General features: G+C 39.2%; 1 protein-coding gene across 3 annotated transcripts in view; it reads left to right on the top strand.

Moving 5' to 3' along the window:
- The first annotated feature begins 5,459 nt into the window (after positions 1 to 5,459).
- nkd (naked cuticle) overlaps positions 5,460 to 18,417 on the top strand; it is a 39,837-nt gene continuing 26,879 nt past the window's right edge. Inside the window, exon 1 of one of the 3 annotated variants that reach the window (XM_017252093.3) lies at positions 5,460 to 6,805. In XM_017252093.3, the coding sequence (XP_017107582.2) occupies positions 6,742 to 6,805 (64 nt within the window). In that variant the 5' untranslated portion in view covers positions 5,460 to 6,741. The remainder of the gene's footprint in view (positions 6,806 to 18,417) is intronic. The other 2 variants (XM_017252095.3, XM_017252092.3) reach the window with 2 other exon arrangements.

Here is an 18,417-nt window from a genome sequence, read left to right as displayed (position 1 = left end):
CTTATATGTAACTCCCGCCTCCCCACACTTAATTCGGTTTTATAGACTTCCATTTAATCTATCGCCTCCCATCATGTTTTTGGCATCATTAATCTGGTCATTAAGTCCCACAGCAACCATAATCCCCAATATAACAGACCCAGTCTCTAGATACGTATACTTGGAGTCTAATCGTTTGATGGACATCGATGGATGGCCGGAGTCTTGTAAATGTAAAATCGTAAAAAAGAGGCGGACAGGCAAAAAGCGCCGAAAAAATGGTCATAAAAATGCTTGATTGAAATGGCTTCATTTTGTAGACAAAAAATTTGTTGCCTTTTGGATAGACTTTTAATGATTCTTCGGCCTAATAAGCAACAATTGGTTGTACGTCCCCCTTGCCTGAGCTTTTCCAATCAATGCACAGTTTCAATTTCCGCTTTGGGGCCAACGTACATTCGAAATTTTTCCTTCATTTCGAATGCACTTTTTTTCTGGCGATGGTGGGCCCCCGGCTCGCGTTTATCAAAATTAATTGGAAATTTTCGTCGTTTTTTTAACGACTTCTGGGTAAAAGTCATTTGAGGGACTTCAAACGGCCTGCTGCTGCACATGTTACGAAGGTCCCGAAGATCTCTCTGGGCCTGCCTGTCAGTTTTACGGCCTTACAATATAATTTCCTGTCAGTCGTCGGGGAATGCCAAAAACTACAATTCATAATTGCTTTGGAAATTTGTTTATAAACGCGTCGCCCTCCCAATCATCTCTCTTTCATTATCAACCCACATAGTTACCGTCATCGAGGGACAACTTCATTTGAATTTTACGACAAACGTATAAAATATAAATATTTATGGCCAGCACTTACAACAAAGTTAATTTATTTAATAGTTTCACGATGTACATGGCCCCATCCATAAATATATGATTTCCATTTGATTTCATACAATTTTACGACTTCCAAAAATATTATTTGAAAACTCTTCGTCGAGCCTGATCACTGAAAAATAAATATAGATATTTTTTAATGAGTTTTACGAGCGATCCAGCGATGATTTTTGTTTTGTGTGACGCAAGTTGAGAATGTATCTGCGTATCTAATTTATGTTCGCCTCATAATTTTCAGAAAATATTTGGAAAATTGGGAACATTGACTCAGCGCCCCCCCAATGTTGTTGAAGGTTTAATGGAATTCGAAATAGAAAAATAATCAGTGGATGGTATATTATTCCTAGCTTAAGTTAACATTTTTCGAAGGCTTTTCTTCTAAGAAAAGATTTTTTTGGAGGGTGTTTTAAAAGTAAATAAAAATAAAATTGATGTATATTTTAAGAAGTTTAATTAGTGAAGTGAATGAGAAAACTAAATACTGAAATTCATTTGAAAATCTCATCTATTTTTCCATTATTGATCGCTGGCCTTAAAGCTGCTGCTATTGTTGCCATTAATCTCGTTCGAGACAAGCCAATTAGGCTTATCTCCTGCAGGGAAAATGCCTTTAACCTAATCAACTCCCTAATACACATAAACTCATCTAACCCTTCAAAAACTCATCAGCATTGCCAATATGTGTGCGAATATGGGGCTTTTTCGACGAACCGAGGGAAAATGGCACTGAGCGAATCGAATACAGCTTCCTTGTCAATTACAGCGACAGTTGCCATGGCCGTCACTCAGTCATCGTTATAGGGGCAAATGTCACAAGCGTCCCTAGTCCCCTAGCCGGCCGGCCTGCACACTGGCCAGTGGCCACATATGTATGAGCGACAGTGACCTCCCTCCCCCAAAAACTTACCCAAAGGCCAGACATGGCCCACTCGTTTTTGGTAATTACATTTGCAGTCAGAGTGAAAATGCTGACACACACAGACCCTGCGAATGAGAGAGTGTGTCGACTTTTGTCAAACATAAAGCTGCAAAATGCTGTACGAATTTCGGCAGGACGGCAGAACGACAAAGTGCACTGGGATGATGCGAAATCGGAGAAAACATAAATCAATATCGGACAGTTCCCTGACATCAATCAGAGGGGCCCGCATCGGAAGGGAATACTATACTATAGAAACCCAATGAAATTAAGACGGGACGGGATCAATGGATGACGAAGGCAGAACAAAAGATATCCCGAAGAAGAGACTACGGGGAAGAATCCAAAACGAATCGAGACGAAACCCTTCTGGTTCGCTTAGAAGGAGGTTCCCTTTGCCGCCTTTGTGTCCCCCGTCCCCGAATACCTTTGGTCCCCTCTGATCGCGTGTTCTTCTTCAATTACAGCGTCATTATACCGAAAGCCGAAAACGTTTTACGGTGCGAAAGCCGGAGGACCCCCGAGGGCAAGGTTAACCCTTTGGGTTCTTCTGGAATTATGGAATTCTGGAATGTGTTTTATTGAGTTTTAAAACATTTATATAAAAAGGATTTATATAAATGGTTTTATAATGGTTTATAATGGTTGCCATTTATAAGGCAAATGATTAAGGATTTATAAAATATATTAAACGGCATTATCATTATACCGCTTTTTGATTATAAGAATAATTGAAAGAAAGTCCCTTAAATTACCATAAAATCATCTAAACTAATAATATAAAAGTCCCAGATTGCACCACTTTAGAACCCAATGGGTTAAAGCCAAGCCGATCTTGGTTCGCGGGCTTCCTCCACTTGCTTTGTGATCGCCGAAGAAAGAAAGAGCTTTGTGTTTCTCGTCTTTATTTTATAATTTTTTTTTTCGCTTTTGCCTGCCTGCTCTCCGCGGCGTAATTCAGGATTCTCCTTGCTCTGTTATTATCGGCGGGTTTTGAGTTTGGGTTTGGGGTTACTTTATTATTTTTTTTCAGTTTTTTTTTTTGGTTGCTGGTAGGTAATTGCCCTGATGTTCAAGCTCAGCAGGCGGCTTCTTCGAAGCAAAAAAAAAAAGTAAAGACGTGGAAAGGGGCAGCAGTCGAGCTCAAATTTAAAAACAATCAAAATTTTTTTCAGCAGCCACTATGCATAGAGCCAAATTAAAACCAGGTATTATCCATACATGTGTATAATCAAAAATCGTTGGATGGAAGGCGAGCACCGGCCGAATCGAAAGAAACAGGTAACGTGTCGGGGCAGAAAAGAAAGCTTCGATTTTTTGGGGCGTGGCAGTTGCAACAATTGAAGATGTTGCACATATAATTGCTTTTGCATTTTTGAAAAGTTTGATACCTTTGAACTCGTAGTTTATGGTTTAGAGTTGATGATTTAAACAAATTGGCTGTCTTTGTTTGATGTTAGGTAATCAACTTAATTATAGTTAAAATTAAGTGCACCTGAGTTCAATTTTAAAGTTTTTATTGTTTCTTTTAGACTTAAAAATAGTGTAAGCTTTACAATCCTGGTTATAATGATTGATGATAGCCTTGGTGATTAAAAAATATCACATTTTTAAATTTATGTTTTAAAACTAATCTAAAAGAGCCCCAATTATTCATCAAGGATGTCAGCAGCTTATTAAAATGTAAAGTCCTTTAAAATGATTTGAATAACCTTATTAATTGGTTTATTAACCTTTTGAAAAATATGGTTTGGGAAATAAATGCCACAGCCCCAAAGAGCAAGAAACATTAATCCGCAACTCTCTTACATAAACAAAAGTCATTTTATCACAAATAAAGGATAAAATCACTATTCAAAAATCTATTTTATCTATTTTAATCAGGGACTGTAACGGTTATAATTAAAAAAGCAAAAAATTACAAAATAAAAGTTATTTCTTAATTTTTATGAAAAAAATTGATTTTTAATAATTAAAATTAATTTTAATAATAAAAATTTAGTAATAATTATTAAGTATCAATTTTTATATAAAAATTACGCAATAACTTTTATTTTGTAATTTTTATTATATAAATTGGAAAATAAAAATTATTCGATAACTTTTATTTTAAAAATTGAAAATAAAGATTGAATCTATATATCTTTTGATCCGTAGAAGCCAGATCCAATATATATGTATATATATGATCTACACATCAATACCTTTTAGATGGTATATAATAAGTATGTATATATGTTTATCCGCTTATGTGCCTGTGCAGTATTGGCAGTATTCATAAATAACTATTTATAATAACTATACTATAATAACTAACCCAACTATTGTTGCGGCGGCTGAGAAAGAGTAGTTCATTAAATTGTTAATCAAGATTAAATTACAACAATTTATTAGTTTTTAATATATAAATGGCTAATTATTTAATTTCAAGAACATTAACCTTTGCACGGAGTCTTCGGCAAGGTTGCATCTAAGATTAGTAATTACTAATTTAAGGGCCGAAAATGCCCTTTCAACCGATACCTGCGTTGCAGGCACTGCATGTACTATTTGAGCCAGATATTTTTTTCAACTCCCAATAGCTCATGATATTCACGCTTGGATCTATGGGCTTTGGTGAATATTCATTTATTTCTGTTGCCAATTTAAGCTCGGGTTCATCATCGTCCTCAGAGTCTTCTGAATACTGAATAAGGCACATAAGCGGATAAACATATATACATACTTATTATATACCATCTAAAAGGTATTGATGTGTAGATCATATATATACATATATATTGGATCTGGCTTCTACGGATCAAAAGATATATAGATTCAATCTTTATTTTCAATTTTTAAAATAAAAGTTATCGAATAATTTTTATTTTCCAATTTATATAATAAAAATTACAAAATAAAAGTTATTGCGTAATTTTTATATAAAAATTGATACTTAATAATTATTACTAATTTTTTATTATTAAAATTAATTTTAATTAATAAAAATCAATTTTTTTCATAAAAATTGAAAAAAAAAAATTTATCTTGTTTTTGAATTTGCCATGAAAATTTAACTTATGACAATTTTTTTCAATTTTTTTGGAGACTGTTTTGGGCTTCAATTTTTTTAAACTCATAATCATTATTTACGGTCCCTGATTTTAATCTATTCAATTCTCTAATCTAATAAAATAAAATCATAAATATATTAATAATAAAAAAAAAACCTATTAAAATTATTATTTAAAATGTTTAGATTTTCTATATTAAAATTATGTATTAAAAATCGTATTTATTAAGTTAAGCACATTTTTTGTTTAAAAGAAAAATACTTACATATATGCGTGATGTAAATTAACTATGGTAGAACTTTTTAAATATTTTTTTAAGTTATAGAAAGCTCTTTATATATACATTTATAACCCATTTATTTTTAATTTTTATATTTTTAATTTTTAATCCCAATATTAAACCTACTAACAGCATTTTCGAAATGGGAGCTCAACAGTGTAAGTTCGAAAGAGAGCCGCCTAACAGACTTAACAGCGGCAGAGAGCAACCTGGAGACCATTAACAGAGCCAGAGAGTAGAGTATCTGAAAAACACCCACTGTAGTTTATCGAAAAGATTGTTTTTGTTTTCGTATCTCGTGGATTTCGGTTTGGCTCTCTGTTTGAGTGTTTTCGAGTGAGGCGAGCAAGGTTTGGGCGACTCCGTGGCTTTCAGTTTGTTTTCGTTCATCTTGGCAGAAGGACGTGAGTCGCGCGTGTGCTACGATTTTCGAGATACATCGAAAGGTATCTGGAAGATACGCGTACTTTGGTTTCCCCAAAACAACTTGACCGACCAAGTGACCAAGTGAAGTTCATACAAAACAAAAAAATATTTATTGAAAGCAAGAAATAAATGAATAAAAATCTGCGAGATAGGCAAAAAGTGAAAATCAAGTGTAAAAAGTCAAAAACCGCCCCCACAACAATAACAACAATAAACAGCCGGCCGCCACCCTCCGAAATATTGACGTCGCCGCCTTAGTCAAAGTCTCTGTCGCAGTCGCAGTCACAGTTGACGTCGCAGTCGCGTCTCGCAATCGTTTGGAAATAAATCGTGTTTCGCCTTTTTGCAATTGTTGTTTTTGTACGAGAGTGTAGTACCGCGTGTGTGTGGTGTTGTTGTTGTTACATTTTGTTGTTTATACGCCAAGTTATTTACGTCGCCGTTTTGCCTCTGTGTCGTCCAACAACAACAACAACAATAAGAGAGAAACAATTGTAAAAACAACAAAAACATCAGTGAAAAACAAATCGAGTCGGCAAAAATGTTTTACAATTAAAATTACGCGCGCAGCGGGCACAAAAGTATCTGCAAGATACACATACACACACATACGTATAGATCAAATAAACCAGCGCAATATGCGCAAATTAAACTAAAATGCAGCACATCAGAGCTGTAAAAACTTTTACGACTCCCCCCCAACCATTGCCGCCAACCTGCTTTGATGCTGCTGCTGCCAGTGTTGTTGGTAACTCTGCACTGCCACCACCACCACCACCCGCACAGTCGAAAATAATACCAGATACAAATTAAGGTCGCCCAGCGGCAGCGCATAAACACGGTAGAAGTTTTCTACCTGAGAGTATATTAGTCTCTGGGTCCTTAGATCGTTACACAAAAGGATATCCCACCCGGAGAAAGAGTGAGGACAGCGACGTGTGGAAGCGAGACGCACAAACACAAAGGCCGTAAAACATTTTGGACGGTGCTGGCTGCAGGTCCTCCACCTCGCAGGACTCGTAAATTTCCAACCCAACCAACCCACCCAAAATCCACAAAAACAACCAGGAAGAAGCAGCCAAAAATTTTTAAGAAATCACCAAGTAACTGCATTCACTGCCAGTCCTCCTCATACACATACCAACAAACAAATATATATATATATAAAATAAATATATATATATATTCTGGCAGAGATGGCGGGCAACATTGTCAAATGGTGGAAGCATAAAATTCTCGGCGGCTACAAACAATTCTCAGGTAAGCGAAAGCCAAGCGTTCTCAACTTGTTTAGTGAATTTCCAGATAGTTGGCAACAGATATAGAAAAGATGGATGTTAATGCTCCCTGGGAGTGCCAAAGTTGCTTGAATGACCAACGGGAGAGATAGCATTCAAGGAAACAATTTGTTTCAAAATACCCAACTAAATTAAATACCTTAGATGAAGTCTCTTTCGGGAAATAGAGTGGGAAATCTCTTAAATATGAGGTATTAATGGCAAGGTGATGGTGAGATATGGTATCATTACAAGGATTTGTTTAGAAATAGGGGTTTGTCTTACTTTAATATAATTTAAAGATTGCAATACAATAGATTTTCGTTTGAAATCCCCTTTCTTGACGAAAAATAATCACCAATAATTATTTACCCATTATCCGTAAACCGTTTTGAATGCCAAGTTAATCCCCAAAGGTTTTCCTATTCCTTTTTCGAGCTACCTCTTATCACAGACCTTTGCCCCATTACCATACGACTATCTGGAACTGAGGATCTAAAATATTACCTTTTTTTTAAACAATTGCTCAGCCACTAGCACACACACTCTCAGATCTATCTATTCGGAATTCATTCAGTCAAGGGCTTCTCCCACATCCTTTTCCAATAATTACACCGAACAAGAAGTCGAAAAAAAAAAATAAAATGTAGGCAATCCCCCGGCTGCGTTTTTATCTAGAAGATACACACAGCCGTTTGTATCTTTCGGTCGCTGTGGGGAAGTGGTAGGGAAAACGACACACAAAAATAGAACAGGCCGATAGAAAATCGGGCAGAGAGGAAAAAACAAAAACAACTACAAAACATCAAAAGAAAAACGACGCATCGCATGGAAAATAAATAGAATTTTTTTTGGAAACAGATCGAAGCGAAATATAGTCGTGATCAATAGAACGAACTATCGACTCCTGCTGACGATGCACAGAAAGAAATCAAGAGTCCTTGTGTGGTTTGAAGATTCTACAAAATATTTGAGCACCAAAAAATTATATCTGTTCCTTAGAAATCATAAACCCTCTTCCGACTTCCAAGTATTTCTTCAAAAATTATACATAACTCGGGGAAACAAAAAGTATCTTTCGATCGTTTTTCTGCCAAACGAGCGACATTGATGTCCGAATCGTTGAAGGAACATCAATCAATCAATGTTCCTCTTCTGGGTTTCTGTCCACAAATTCATCAGAATTATTCTCCTTCCTTTCGTATTTATTTATTATTATTATAATTTACAAAAAAAAAGAAAGAAAGAGAGATTTCTGGGCTGGCAATTGGTCTGCGCCAATTAAATGCCAGGCCAACACTTTGAACCCTTTCCAGGACAACAAGACCCGTACACTAATTGCTGGCAGATGCAGGGGGAATTCAAAGGAAACCTCCAAAGGCACACCGAAGTATGCAACTTCAAAGAAAGCAGCCACAAAAATACTACACTCTGGCAACGGGGCAACACAGCCAGAGAAAATAAAAGAAACAAAAAAATAAAAATAAAAAAAATAAGAAGGAAAATAAAGCGAATTGAAATGCCGACGCCGTTTAAAAACAACGTACGAACATTTCTTACCTGTTGCAGGTAAAACCGAACCGAAGTCGATGCCACGATGGAGGTGGAGTTTGCTGCCCATTGCTGATGGAAGTACACAGAAATTAATAATTACAATGAAACTAATAACTAAAATTTTAAGGAATTTTTAGTAAAATTAGTCAAATGAAATAGGCAGGATTAAGTCAGAAGATACTTTCTCACAGGCTTTGGTTATTAGCTGCTTTTCTCAATATCTTTTTTTTAATGTGTAGAGAGAAGCAGCTGCTACGAGGCCAAGACCGATACCGACTCATACACAAAAACCTTTTAAAACCCTCACGTTGATAAAACAACAACAACAACAATCGACAGCGGCAGCAAGTCGTCGAGCCGCCGCCGCAAGCAAAAATAATAATAACTGAGCGGCAGGCGGCAGAGTCGTTGCAACCTCTCCGACTCCATCTCCGACTCCAAAAAACCCCCCCACTCCAACCCCAGCCACATCTCCATGCCCATCCCCAGTCACAGCCACATTTCCAGCTCCCCCAACTCCCAAGTCGAACTCCACCGACCACCGTCTCCATCTCGAAGATACATCCACCAGCAACCAGTTCCGCGGCCAGGCCAACTATGCCAAACATCTCGGCAGCGGCTACACAAAAGCGGTTTTAGAGACCAAACGACGATCGGCAGACGGACAGACGGACAAACGGACAGACGGACAAACGAACGGCGATCCAGCCAGCGAGCGTACGTTGTTTGTATCTTTGAGATACACACCGCACCGCAGTTGATGCTGCGGCCAAGCTGCGCTTTGCGCTTCGTTCAAAAGATGCGCTTTTCGCTTTGAGGCGCGGCATCAGAGGCCTTCGGTCTTGCCACAGTGGTTCGGAAATGTGCCTTTCAATGGGGATTATCGGCGGTACTTAAGTGAGCCTATACTCTCAGATACTTGTACTAGGTCTAGGTAGGGCCAGGCTTGTAACTGAGAGGTCGTTGAGTCGGAATTATAAAAGAGATTATAAATGATTTTCTGGGTAAAGGATTTTCTGGGTTGTAAATTCTAGATGGGTATTTAAGAATACATATAATAAAAGAAGGGATTAAGATTGTATCTTAAGAATTATTTATGAAAAAATATGATGGGATATGATAATTTACTTTCAAAGGGATGAGTTATTTTTGCTTTGAAGAAATTAACTACTTTTAGGTGGCAAAAAATATATATTTAATAAATAAAGTACACTAAATATATAGTAAATTAATATAGCCAAGTATTATTTATCAGGAAATATATTTAATATTTTTGTAATAAACTTAAACCACAGTACCTTTTTGTGGGTTTCACAACTTTTGCCTTGGCTTTTCTTCGATTCCGTGTGGTTTTTGTTGTTATTATTATGGCCTTAGCCATAGTTGTTGTATTTATTGTTGTTGTTGTTGTGAATTACGGTAGAAGGCACAAGGCGAATCGCATTGCATCCATTGCCTTCATGACAGGCCGAAAAAAAGCGAGGCTCAAAAGCCCCGGCCTCACCGGGCTTAGCTGGCTCAGAAGAGGGCCCCAACAGCTCAAGCTGCAACTACCAACTTTTTGGCTGGTCCCCAAGCCAAATAGCAGAGAGTGGGGCAGAGCGGGAGCAATAGCCTGGTATAAGCAATTTTCGTAATATTAGCCAGGAAGTTGCCGCTCTGCCATCGCGGCGGCGACCCTATAAGGCGAGGTTCAGTTCAGCTCCGATCGTTGCGGATGGGATTGGTTTTTATTTTATTTTCTTGATTTTTTTTTTTGGTTTTGAAGTGAGCTTGGTGGACTGGTTTTTTTTTGGAGTCTGTGCCGCGTAAGAAACCGAACCGAAAAAACCAAAACAATGCTGCCGCCTTGTGCCAAAAGATAAAAAGCTGTTAGCTCGTAGCTTCTGCATTTCTGCAGGCATCCCGGGGGTTGGGGCCACTCCAAGATATATGTAATGACTTTTGAGGTTTTGTTTTGGTCAGTTGGGGCTTGTTGTTGATGCTGTGTGTGTGCCTGTGCCTGTGTGTTGATTTAGCAATTGGCTCTCGGGCCACTTCTTGGAATTATGCCGCACCAAGCTCAATGAGCAAATATTCACCCATTCCGTCCGTCAACTGGCCAATGCCTTTCTCCTCCTCTCCAAATAGGCCAGGCCTATAACTTCTAGCCCATATGTAAATTGTAAGCTTAAATATGGAGACTATGCTATGAATTCAAGTGAAAAGGTTACAAGGTGTATATAATGAAGGGTTTTATGAAGGGATTATGTTTCCTGCAATATAATCTAGGAGGATTTATAAAAGTGATCATCGAAAAGGTTCTGCCAGGTAATTTATTAAAAATCGTTTAATTTTAAAGTTAACCCTTCAAGCTTTTTTTGCCATTTAAAAAATTAAAGAAATACCTCTTCAATTTTGTTTTTCAAACGAAAAAATAAAACACGATACCTAATTCTTTGGCAAATATTTATGGACACTTGGGTGCCAGTTTATTTCAATAACCCTGATGGAAGAACCGTGTTGGCTCTTCTTCTTTGGCGAATTGTGGCCCAGCATGAGTATGTGTCTGTATCTGTGTGCCTCTGGGTGCATGTGTGTGTGTGAGGGAGTCGGTACCTCTGACGTCTGATTGATAAGCGAACCCCCCGCCTTATCTTAATAATATTTAATGCACGGCAAGGCGAGCGTGGCGAGGCCGATGCCGAAGCCGAAGCGAAAAATTTTGTCACCAAGGGGGAAAGGGGTTAGTTCTGGGGCACCAGGGGTCTCTTCAGTGGTTGTGAGGGGGGCTGGTGGGGGGGCATATAGTTTGTGTATAGTGAAAATGAAATTGAAAATAATACAAAACGCTTTGTCGGTCATTAGCTTTGAGTGGACGCCGCCGCCGCCACCGCCGTTCCGTTCCGTTCCGTTACCGCTTATTATTATTTAATTTTTTTTTTCGCTTTTTTTTTTTGGGGATCGTCGCGTCATTTGTTCGCTTGGTTTGGGTTCGGTTTGGTTTTGATTATGTCAAAGCGAAAAAGCCGCCAAACATCAGTGGGCCATGGGCCCGCATGAGTGGGCCATGGGAGTGTGGTGTGCTTTGAGGAAAGCGGCCTGGGAAACTTTTTTTGTGGGGTAGGTGGGGTTTACAGTCCAGCCAAAGTGGAAACGGGGATTTTTCTGGTAATGGCAGATAAGCGAAAGATCTCACACAGAACATTAAGTAGTTTATTAAATTTACATTCAGTAGGCTTAAATCAAACTTTAAATCGCTTTACATTATTTTTTTATATTATTTTACCAAAAACTTGAACAAAGAGGACTATAAGCTTTTGGAAGAGTGGGCTATGATGAAACAAAAGGCGGCCAACAAATAGGAAAACCGGCAAAACCAAGCCAACTGACAACAAAGCGAACTATGGCATACCCGTACTTTATATCTGATGCGTTTGTTTGAGTGTTTGAGTGTGAATCTGGGTGCTCATATGTGGTGCGTATGGGTGGGTGTGTGTGGCTATTTGGGTGTCTGTGGTGTTATTTGTATGTGCGTGTCACACACAGACCCACACCCAGACACTTTCCGCTTTTGAAGTGGCTTTTAATTGATAAAAAGCAAAAAAAAAAGGGAAAGAAAAAAGAAAAGTTTGAAAGAAGAGAATAAACCATAGAGAACAAAAACAACAACAGTATTACACATACGCCATGGTGGCTGTGCCGGAAAATTGAGAGCTGATAGCAACGGAAAAAGCGGAACGACACCGACAACGACAACAGCAACGACATTGATATTAATTCCCACGCTGTTGATGGGAGAGTGCTCTACGCCATGGAAGGGATTTATTTTTTGGGGGTCCGAATTCCACATACCAAGCCCAAGTCCCACTTCTCCTCCTCCTCCTCCTTCACTCTCCCTGGCGTCCACCTAGTTAAATGATAAAAACATGTTGCAGTCGGGCTGGGAGGGGGAGGCTGGGAGAATTGTGGGAGTTGCGGGCTGGATACTTTAAAATGCAAAAGCCCCGCAACAACAGAAGCTAAGTGCTTTTCGGAATGAGAATAGATAATGGATGGCTTGCAGCTCTAAGGGGGAGTGTGAAGGATTTCCTGGGAATTGCCTGTCAGGCGGGAAAGGCGTGGCAAATCTGTTAAAAAGTTTTCAGTTTTGCTAGGGGGATAAATTGAAGCAAACTTTAAAGTCCAGAAAGATGCTTATTATATCTTTAAAAAATAATTTTATTTAACTTCTTAATTAATTATTAATTTAAATATAATTCAATTATTGAATTTATAATTCAATAATTCTTTTAATTCACCTTAATAACCTTATAAAATCTCCCCTTATAATACAATTTCTCACTTCAAAAAGCCTTGTCCTTTGAACTTTAAATACTTCAATTCATCTGCCTGGTTTCTCACACCAAATTACAAGGAAAAAAGAAAAATTGGAAAAACCATTTTCTTCCTCGAGATGGCAAGAAAAAATGAAACTGTTATGTTGTCGGCATTTGCCAATTTAGAGAAAAATTTCCAATTGTGATTATTGATTATTCATTTCCTTCTCGGGGCTGTGGCGCACCTACACTTCGATTTGGGATTGCTTAACCCACTCCCTCCGTGGCCCCTTCGTGTCTCGCCTCTTTTGGTCGTGGGTTAAGTTGAGTCGTCTGCGGAGCCGACATCATCGTCATCATCATCATTATCATCATTATTGAAATGGTAAATTGGACTGCAGAATATTCGTATTGGAATTGTTGGGATTGTATTGTAGTAGTTTTTGTGGTGTGGCACGGGGAGCTCTCTATTTCCTTTATTGTCGGGGATTGGGATATGGATGGAGAGGGGGTATGAGGTCTCATAACGGGTCGCTTGTTAACATGCTACATTAAATTTTTATCAAGAGAGCTATGTGGCAACAACATCTATGCCCCACCCCTCGACTCCGACCGGCATAAATATCATAAATATCTAAAATAATGATGTTGTTTGCCGTTGTTGGTATTCTCGATTATTATGATTACTGTGGAATGGCTGCAATGTAGCATGATTAACACAATCCCGGTGGCAATCAACCCAAATAGAGCCTAAAAGCATTGAACTGAGCTTTCTTCCGAGCTCCCATCCCACTTCCATACATACATTACAAATAATCATAATAACAATGAACCCTCATTGCCTCGAAAGATTTTTGGTTTCCAGCCAGCCAGTGTTCTGCTGACCAACTTTTGGGGAAAAAGGGGGACTTCGTTGTTATGGTTGTTGCCATTGTGGGTGTGGTCAGAGTGGCATAAAAAAGCGTTAAATTACAGCATGAAAAATGCTCATAGCAAGTACTTAAAGTCCGTTGAAAAAAAATGAAGCCATGAGCCAGGAGAAAGAGACTGCGGAATGCTTTCATTAACTCTGCTTAAAGTGGTGAAAATGGGGAAAGTAACCATAATTTAAGAAACAGTAAGCAAAGGCTGTTATTTCACTACAATTTGAGGTTAATAAAATCGCTTGAAGATCTCGAATTCTATAGCCGAAACCTCCAACCCCTCGCCAATCGTATATCAAAGTTACCCATTACCGCAAATAACCGAGAAATATCTATGGAAACCTCGTTAGGCCCGTAAATGTTGCTTTATAAATTATGTTTTATGATTTATATAATATTTATTGCACAAAAGAAAAACCATAACAATAAACGTAATGACAACCCGTCGGACAAACAACAAACAAACAACATACACACATAATTTAATGTATTTACAAAGTTGAAGTTTTTCCGAAAAAAAACTGACGCTGACGAAAAGTTTTAATCGCTTCGATGGCAAGGAGGAGGGACTGTAACTGGACGGGTCGGAAAACTGAAAGCAAACTCCTATCCATTTTGGGGGGCTTTATCATACATTCAACTTGCTATCGGCATTCGAACAACGTCATAAATTTGTAGCGCCAATTAATCACTTTGCCACAGCGTGTCAGTCGAGGATCCGAGGGCAAAGTTTTCGATTGACTGCATTGCAGGGCAGGGTAGGGCAGGGTAGTGCAGTGCAGTCTATTGAATAATTGATGATGCATCTTGCAGATACATTAAAATGAGCGCATGCATGAGCGAAAATATGAAAAGCAGAATAATATATAAAGATATATGTATATAAAATGCCAGCCAACTGTCAATTCCAATTTATTAAAGCAACTGACAGTCGTGTGGGAAAAAATTCAAGCAACAAGTTGAGAGATACAGATACTGTGATATCCGTTTTAATGCGGCTAACACAGATACAGATACAGGATCAGGATGCGGAAAAGTCAGCACAAAAGTATCTAGGGTAATGAGCAGCGAAAAGAAGAAAGAGATGGAATATTTCATAAAAAAAGGGGACTGCGTGCCGGTGAATTAATGAAGGGACGCCAGGATACCAGGACCCTCGCATCAAAGATGATAAAAAACTCTTATCAAACTCGGGAGCCCCCCGAACAATTTTTATTGCTTTGACAAATGCCAACAGTCTACATAGTATATATTTGTACATCTTGTTTCATTTGGTTGTTGCTTTTTTCCCGAGAATTTTAAGTGTTATTTATGTTTGTACAGTTAATTTGCATCCCATTGATGTCGGACCCGGGACTATAAAGAAATGCGTATACAACCGGCCCTGAAAGGGTTGGGAGCGGTTCACAGGGTCTCTCACAAAAGATATTTTATGCGTACATAATTAATACTTGGTGCGGGCGTTTTTCAGAGCCTCTAAGCGGAAATGCGGCCCTAAAAATTCCCTTGAAAATTCCAAAGTCCAGCAGCCCAGCAGCCCAGCATCTCACCCTGGTTGCCTACATTCCATTGGGCATTGTTCGTCGTAAGCTGGCATTAAATTTTCATGCCTTAAACAGCGGCACGAAATAGGCTTAGGTTTCGGTTTTGGTTTTTGGTTTTGGCCACTATAACTTCTCGTTCTTATTCTTATTATACCTGCTACTTGTATACCAGAAGGGTATATGGTTTTTCTAGGAAACCTTTTTCAAGAAATATATATTTTTGATTAGCAATAATAGACTAGTTAAGCAAGGTAGAGAGACCTCTTGAGCAGTACCGGGTATCATATAGTCTTCTTACTTTTCGCTGCGGCTCCTGTGGCTTTTGCCACTGCTGTTGCTTCTACTGGCTCTTTTTCATCATTCGAGTCAGTCAGAGAGCCAGAGGAGTGTTTTTCACTTGAATTTTGTGTCGGCGGTCATATAATTAAGGTGCACACGGCAAAATATGAGTGCAGTGCAACACTTTGTGGCCAGGGCTCTGCAAAGATGGCAGAGACGGGCCAGAGCACAGAAAGGGAACCTGCAATTTGCCATGGCCGGGACTCTTGGTCGCGAAATCCGAATCGCTGAAGTCACCAGCCAGTCACCAGGAGGAGTCGGAGGAGATCCAGAGAGTCTCGGCCTCAAACTTCCTCGATGCGACCACGAATGCTCATTAAAAAGCCACGTAAATGTACAGTGAAAAAATCAGTTTTTAAAAGAAGAAGAATCTAATATTAATGGTGTAAATAATCAACGTTATATTTTTCGTCAGTGCAGGCATAAAACCTGACCAACAAATTGAAGCTGCTAGGTTAAAGGGGAGTTTCAGGCCCCAAAAGTGCTACAGTTAATGGGCAGCAAACAGTCCTGGGTCCTCAAGTCCTCAACTTCGTGTCTGTGTTAATTTGATATGCTGCGGGCTGGCCAAGAAGGTAACGGAGTGCCCAGACTCTGGCCAGGCCCGAGACCAGAGCAGGAAGCAAAAAGAAGCCATCTGTCAGTCGGAGTTATTGCGAATGCCAACTAGATGCCATGCCAACCTAATGAATGGGCCATGGAAAATGAATTTTAAAGACCCTTCCTTTCCAATTTTAAAGTTCAGTAGCCCTAATATCTTTTTCGAGCAATATATGTACAAACTTTCTACAGTAGTCTGGTGTAATCGGATACGTGTCATACGCCCTGCACATATACCATAGTATGTACTTTTAATGAAATTTATTTAATTAGTTTTCATTGAAAGTTTTCCTGTTGCCTTGTTTTGTTTTCATTGAGGGTATTGTGTGTCTGTTTCGGTGGATACACTATTTCCGGCTACGCAATTACGACATTCGGTATAATAGACGCAAAAAAATTCCACAAATAAAATGCCAGCCATAATTCACTTACGCAGGCGACTGGCAACAACAAGGTTTTGACGTTTATGAATTGATCATTATGCAAAATTATGATTTGTAGCGTTCGAATTACAAATTTGTTACATATTCTTTAGCCATTCCCCTGTCCTCCCCAGTCGACCGTTTAACCCACTAGGGGTTCCTGCCTGCGAAATGTTGCGCCAATTTCAGCCAACCACAAATCATTTCCTTTTTTTTTTGTTCGTTGGCATTCGTACTCTTTTATATACACATCTGGGTATGAACGGATCGGTTTATCTGGCCTCCATCCGTGGGGCTGTGTGTGTTATAAAAATTGACTTTTCGCAAAACGATAAACAAGAAATATGGCAGAGAAACGCAAATGGGGAAACAGGGGACCGACGAGGCGGTACGCATATTTACGCATAATTTGTGTGGCCCCCATTCCGATAATAAAAATAGGCTACCCGAGGATGCCAAAAATATTCATAAAAACATTGGAGCCCCAGTGGAAGCGAGAAAAAGTATCAGGGATCTGAGGAAATGCAGTAGTGCTCCTAGAGGTTCTATAAAAAGATGAACGGGGAAAAGTCAGCCAAACATAATGAATGAAAACAGGTGAAGAGAGTTTCTTTGGCGACAAACCAAAAATAGTTTTCTTATAAAGTCATCTCTGTCTTTAGTTTTTTAATGGAAAACATTTGTAACCTTTTTTTTTTTGGTTGGGTATCTTTCAAATGTATCTCAGTGTTCCGACATTCTTTTGTCTCATATAGATGCCACCATTTGCATTCCAAGCCAACCTAACAAATACTTCCTCAAGCCAAGAGATCTTCGTGAAATATTCGAGATAATCCACATCCATACATCAAGCGTCAGTATCTGAGATCTAGCGTATTTGAGCCACAAATATTTTGCCCCTTACTCATTCATTCAGAGTTTCGGGCAGCATTTTGCCTAATTATCCGCTTCAGAGGTTCCAGGCTACACTCCGGAGTCCGGGCAGACAAGGCCAAACCCTGGAGTTCCTGGAAAACCTGACACATTGTTAGCAGCTATAAAAACGTCAAGGAGATCCATGGGCTGGATAGGACGAGGACACATGTCGAGCACAATATTTTTAGGAATAGTAGGGATTGGGATTGGGATTTTTCGTGGCAAACAGAACAGCATGATGACACACAGGCAGCATCAGCATCAGCAGCAACAGAAACAAAACTACGATTGCGATTGCAGGCTAATGATGGGAGCGACGTGTGTGTCTTCTGGAGATTTCTTGGCAACCCACTCCAGTGCCAATTGATTTTAATTTCCATATGTGTGTGTCCCCAGGGTGATGGTGCACTGAGAGTTAAATATTTAACTTTAGTGCTATATAACATAAACTAGTGTTTTAAATCAAAATGTAGATTAAAGTTTACTATGTGTTTCAAAGATTCAGTTCGATATTTTTGAAATATAAATCCCATTTTCCTTCAGTGTATAAATGAGTGTGTGTGGCGGTTGTTAAAACTTCCGCTGCAGCCTCTGCTGGAGTATAAACCGCATCCACAGCTGCTCCAAAAAGCGGCGCCGACGATTCCGTCCAACTCCGCTCTCCTCCCTCTGAACGGATCCTGCTTCTCCGCCTCTTCTGGCCTGCCCTCTCCATTCATGGGCCGCCATTAGCTCTGCTTCTATGCACTTCCGTTCGACACACACACACACACACAAAGTGATGGGCAGGTGTTGCCGTTATGCCGTCAGTTTGTGGTCTCCGAGTGCGGTTGCATCGGTTCCATCAGATCCATTTGGTTCCGAGGAACCGCTTTAGGTGTGGTCCCTCCGATAAAAACGAAGTAAAATTTCAATTCCGAGTGGAGAGGTCCGATTAAGCCGATTTCTCTGTCATTAGAGGCTCGGGGAACGGGAACGGAAAGGTTCTCCGAAGTGATTG

Source organism: Drosophila bipectinata, chromosome 3L (genome assembly GCF_030179905.1).
Source record: "Drosophila bipectinata strain 14024-0381.07 chromosome 3L, DbipHiC1v2, whole genome shotgun sequence".
NCBI lineage: Eukaryota > Metazoa > Arthropoda > Insecta > Diptera > Drosophilidae > Drosophila > Drosophila bipectinata.
This window is presented reverse-complemented; position numbering and strand designations above follow the sequence as displayed.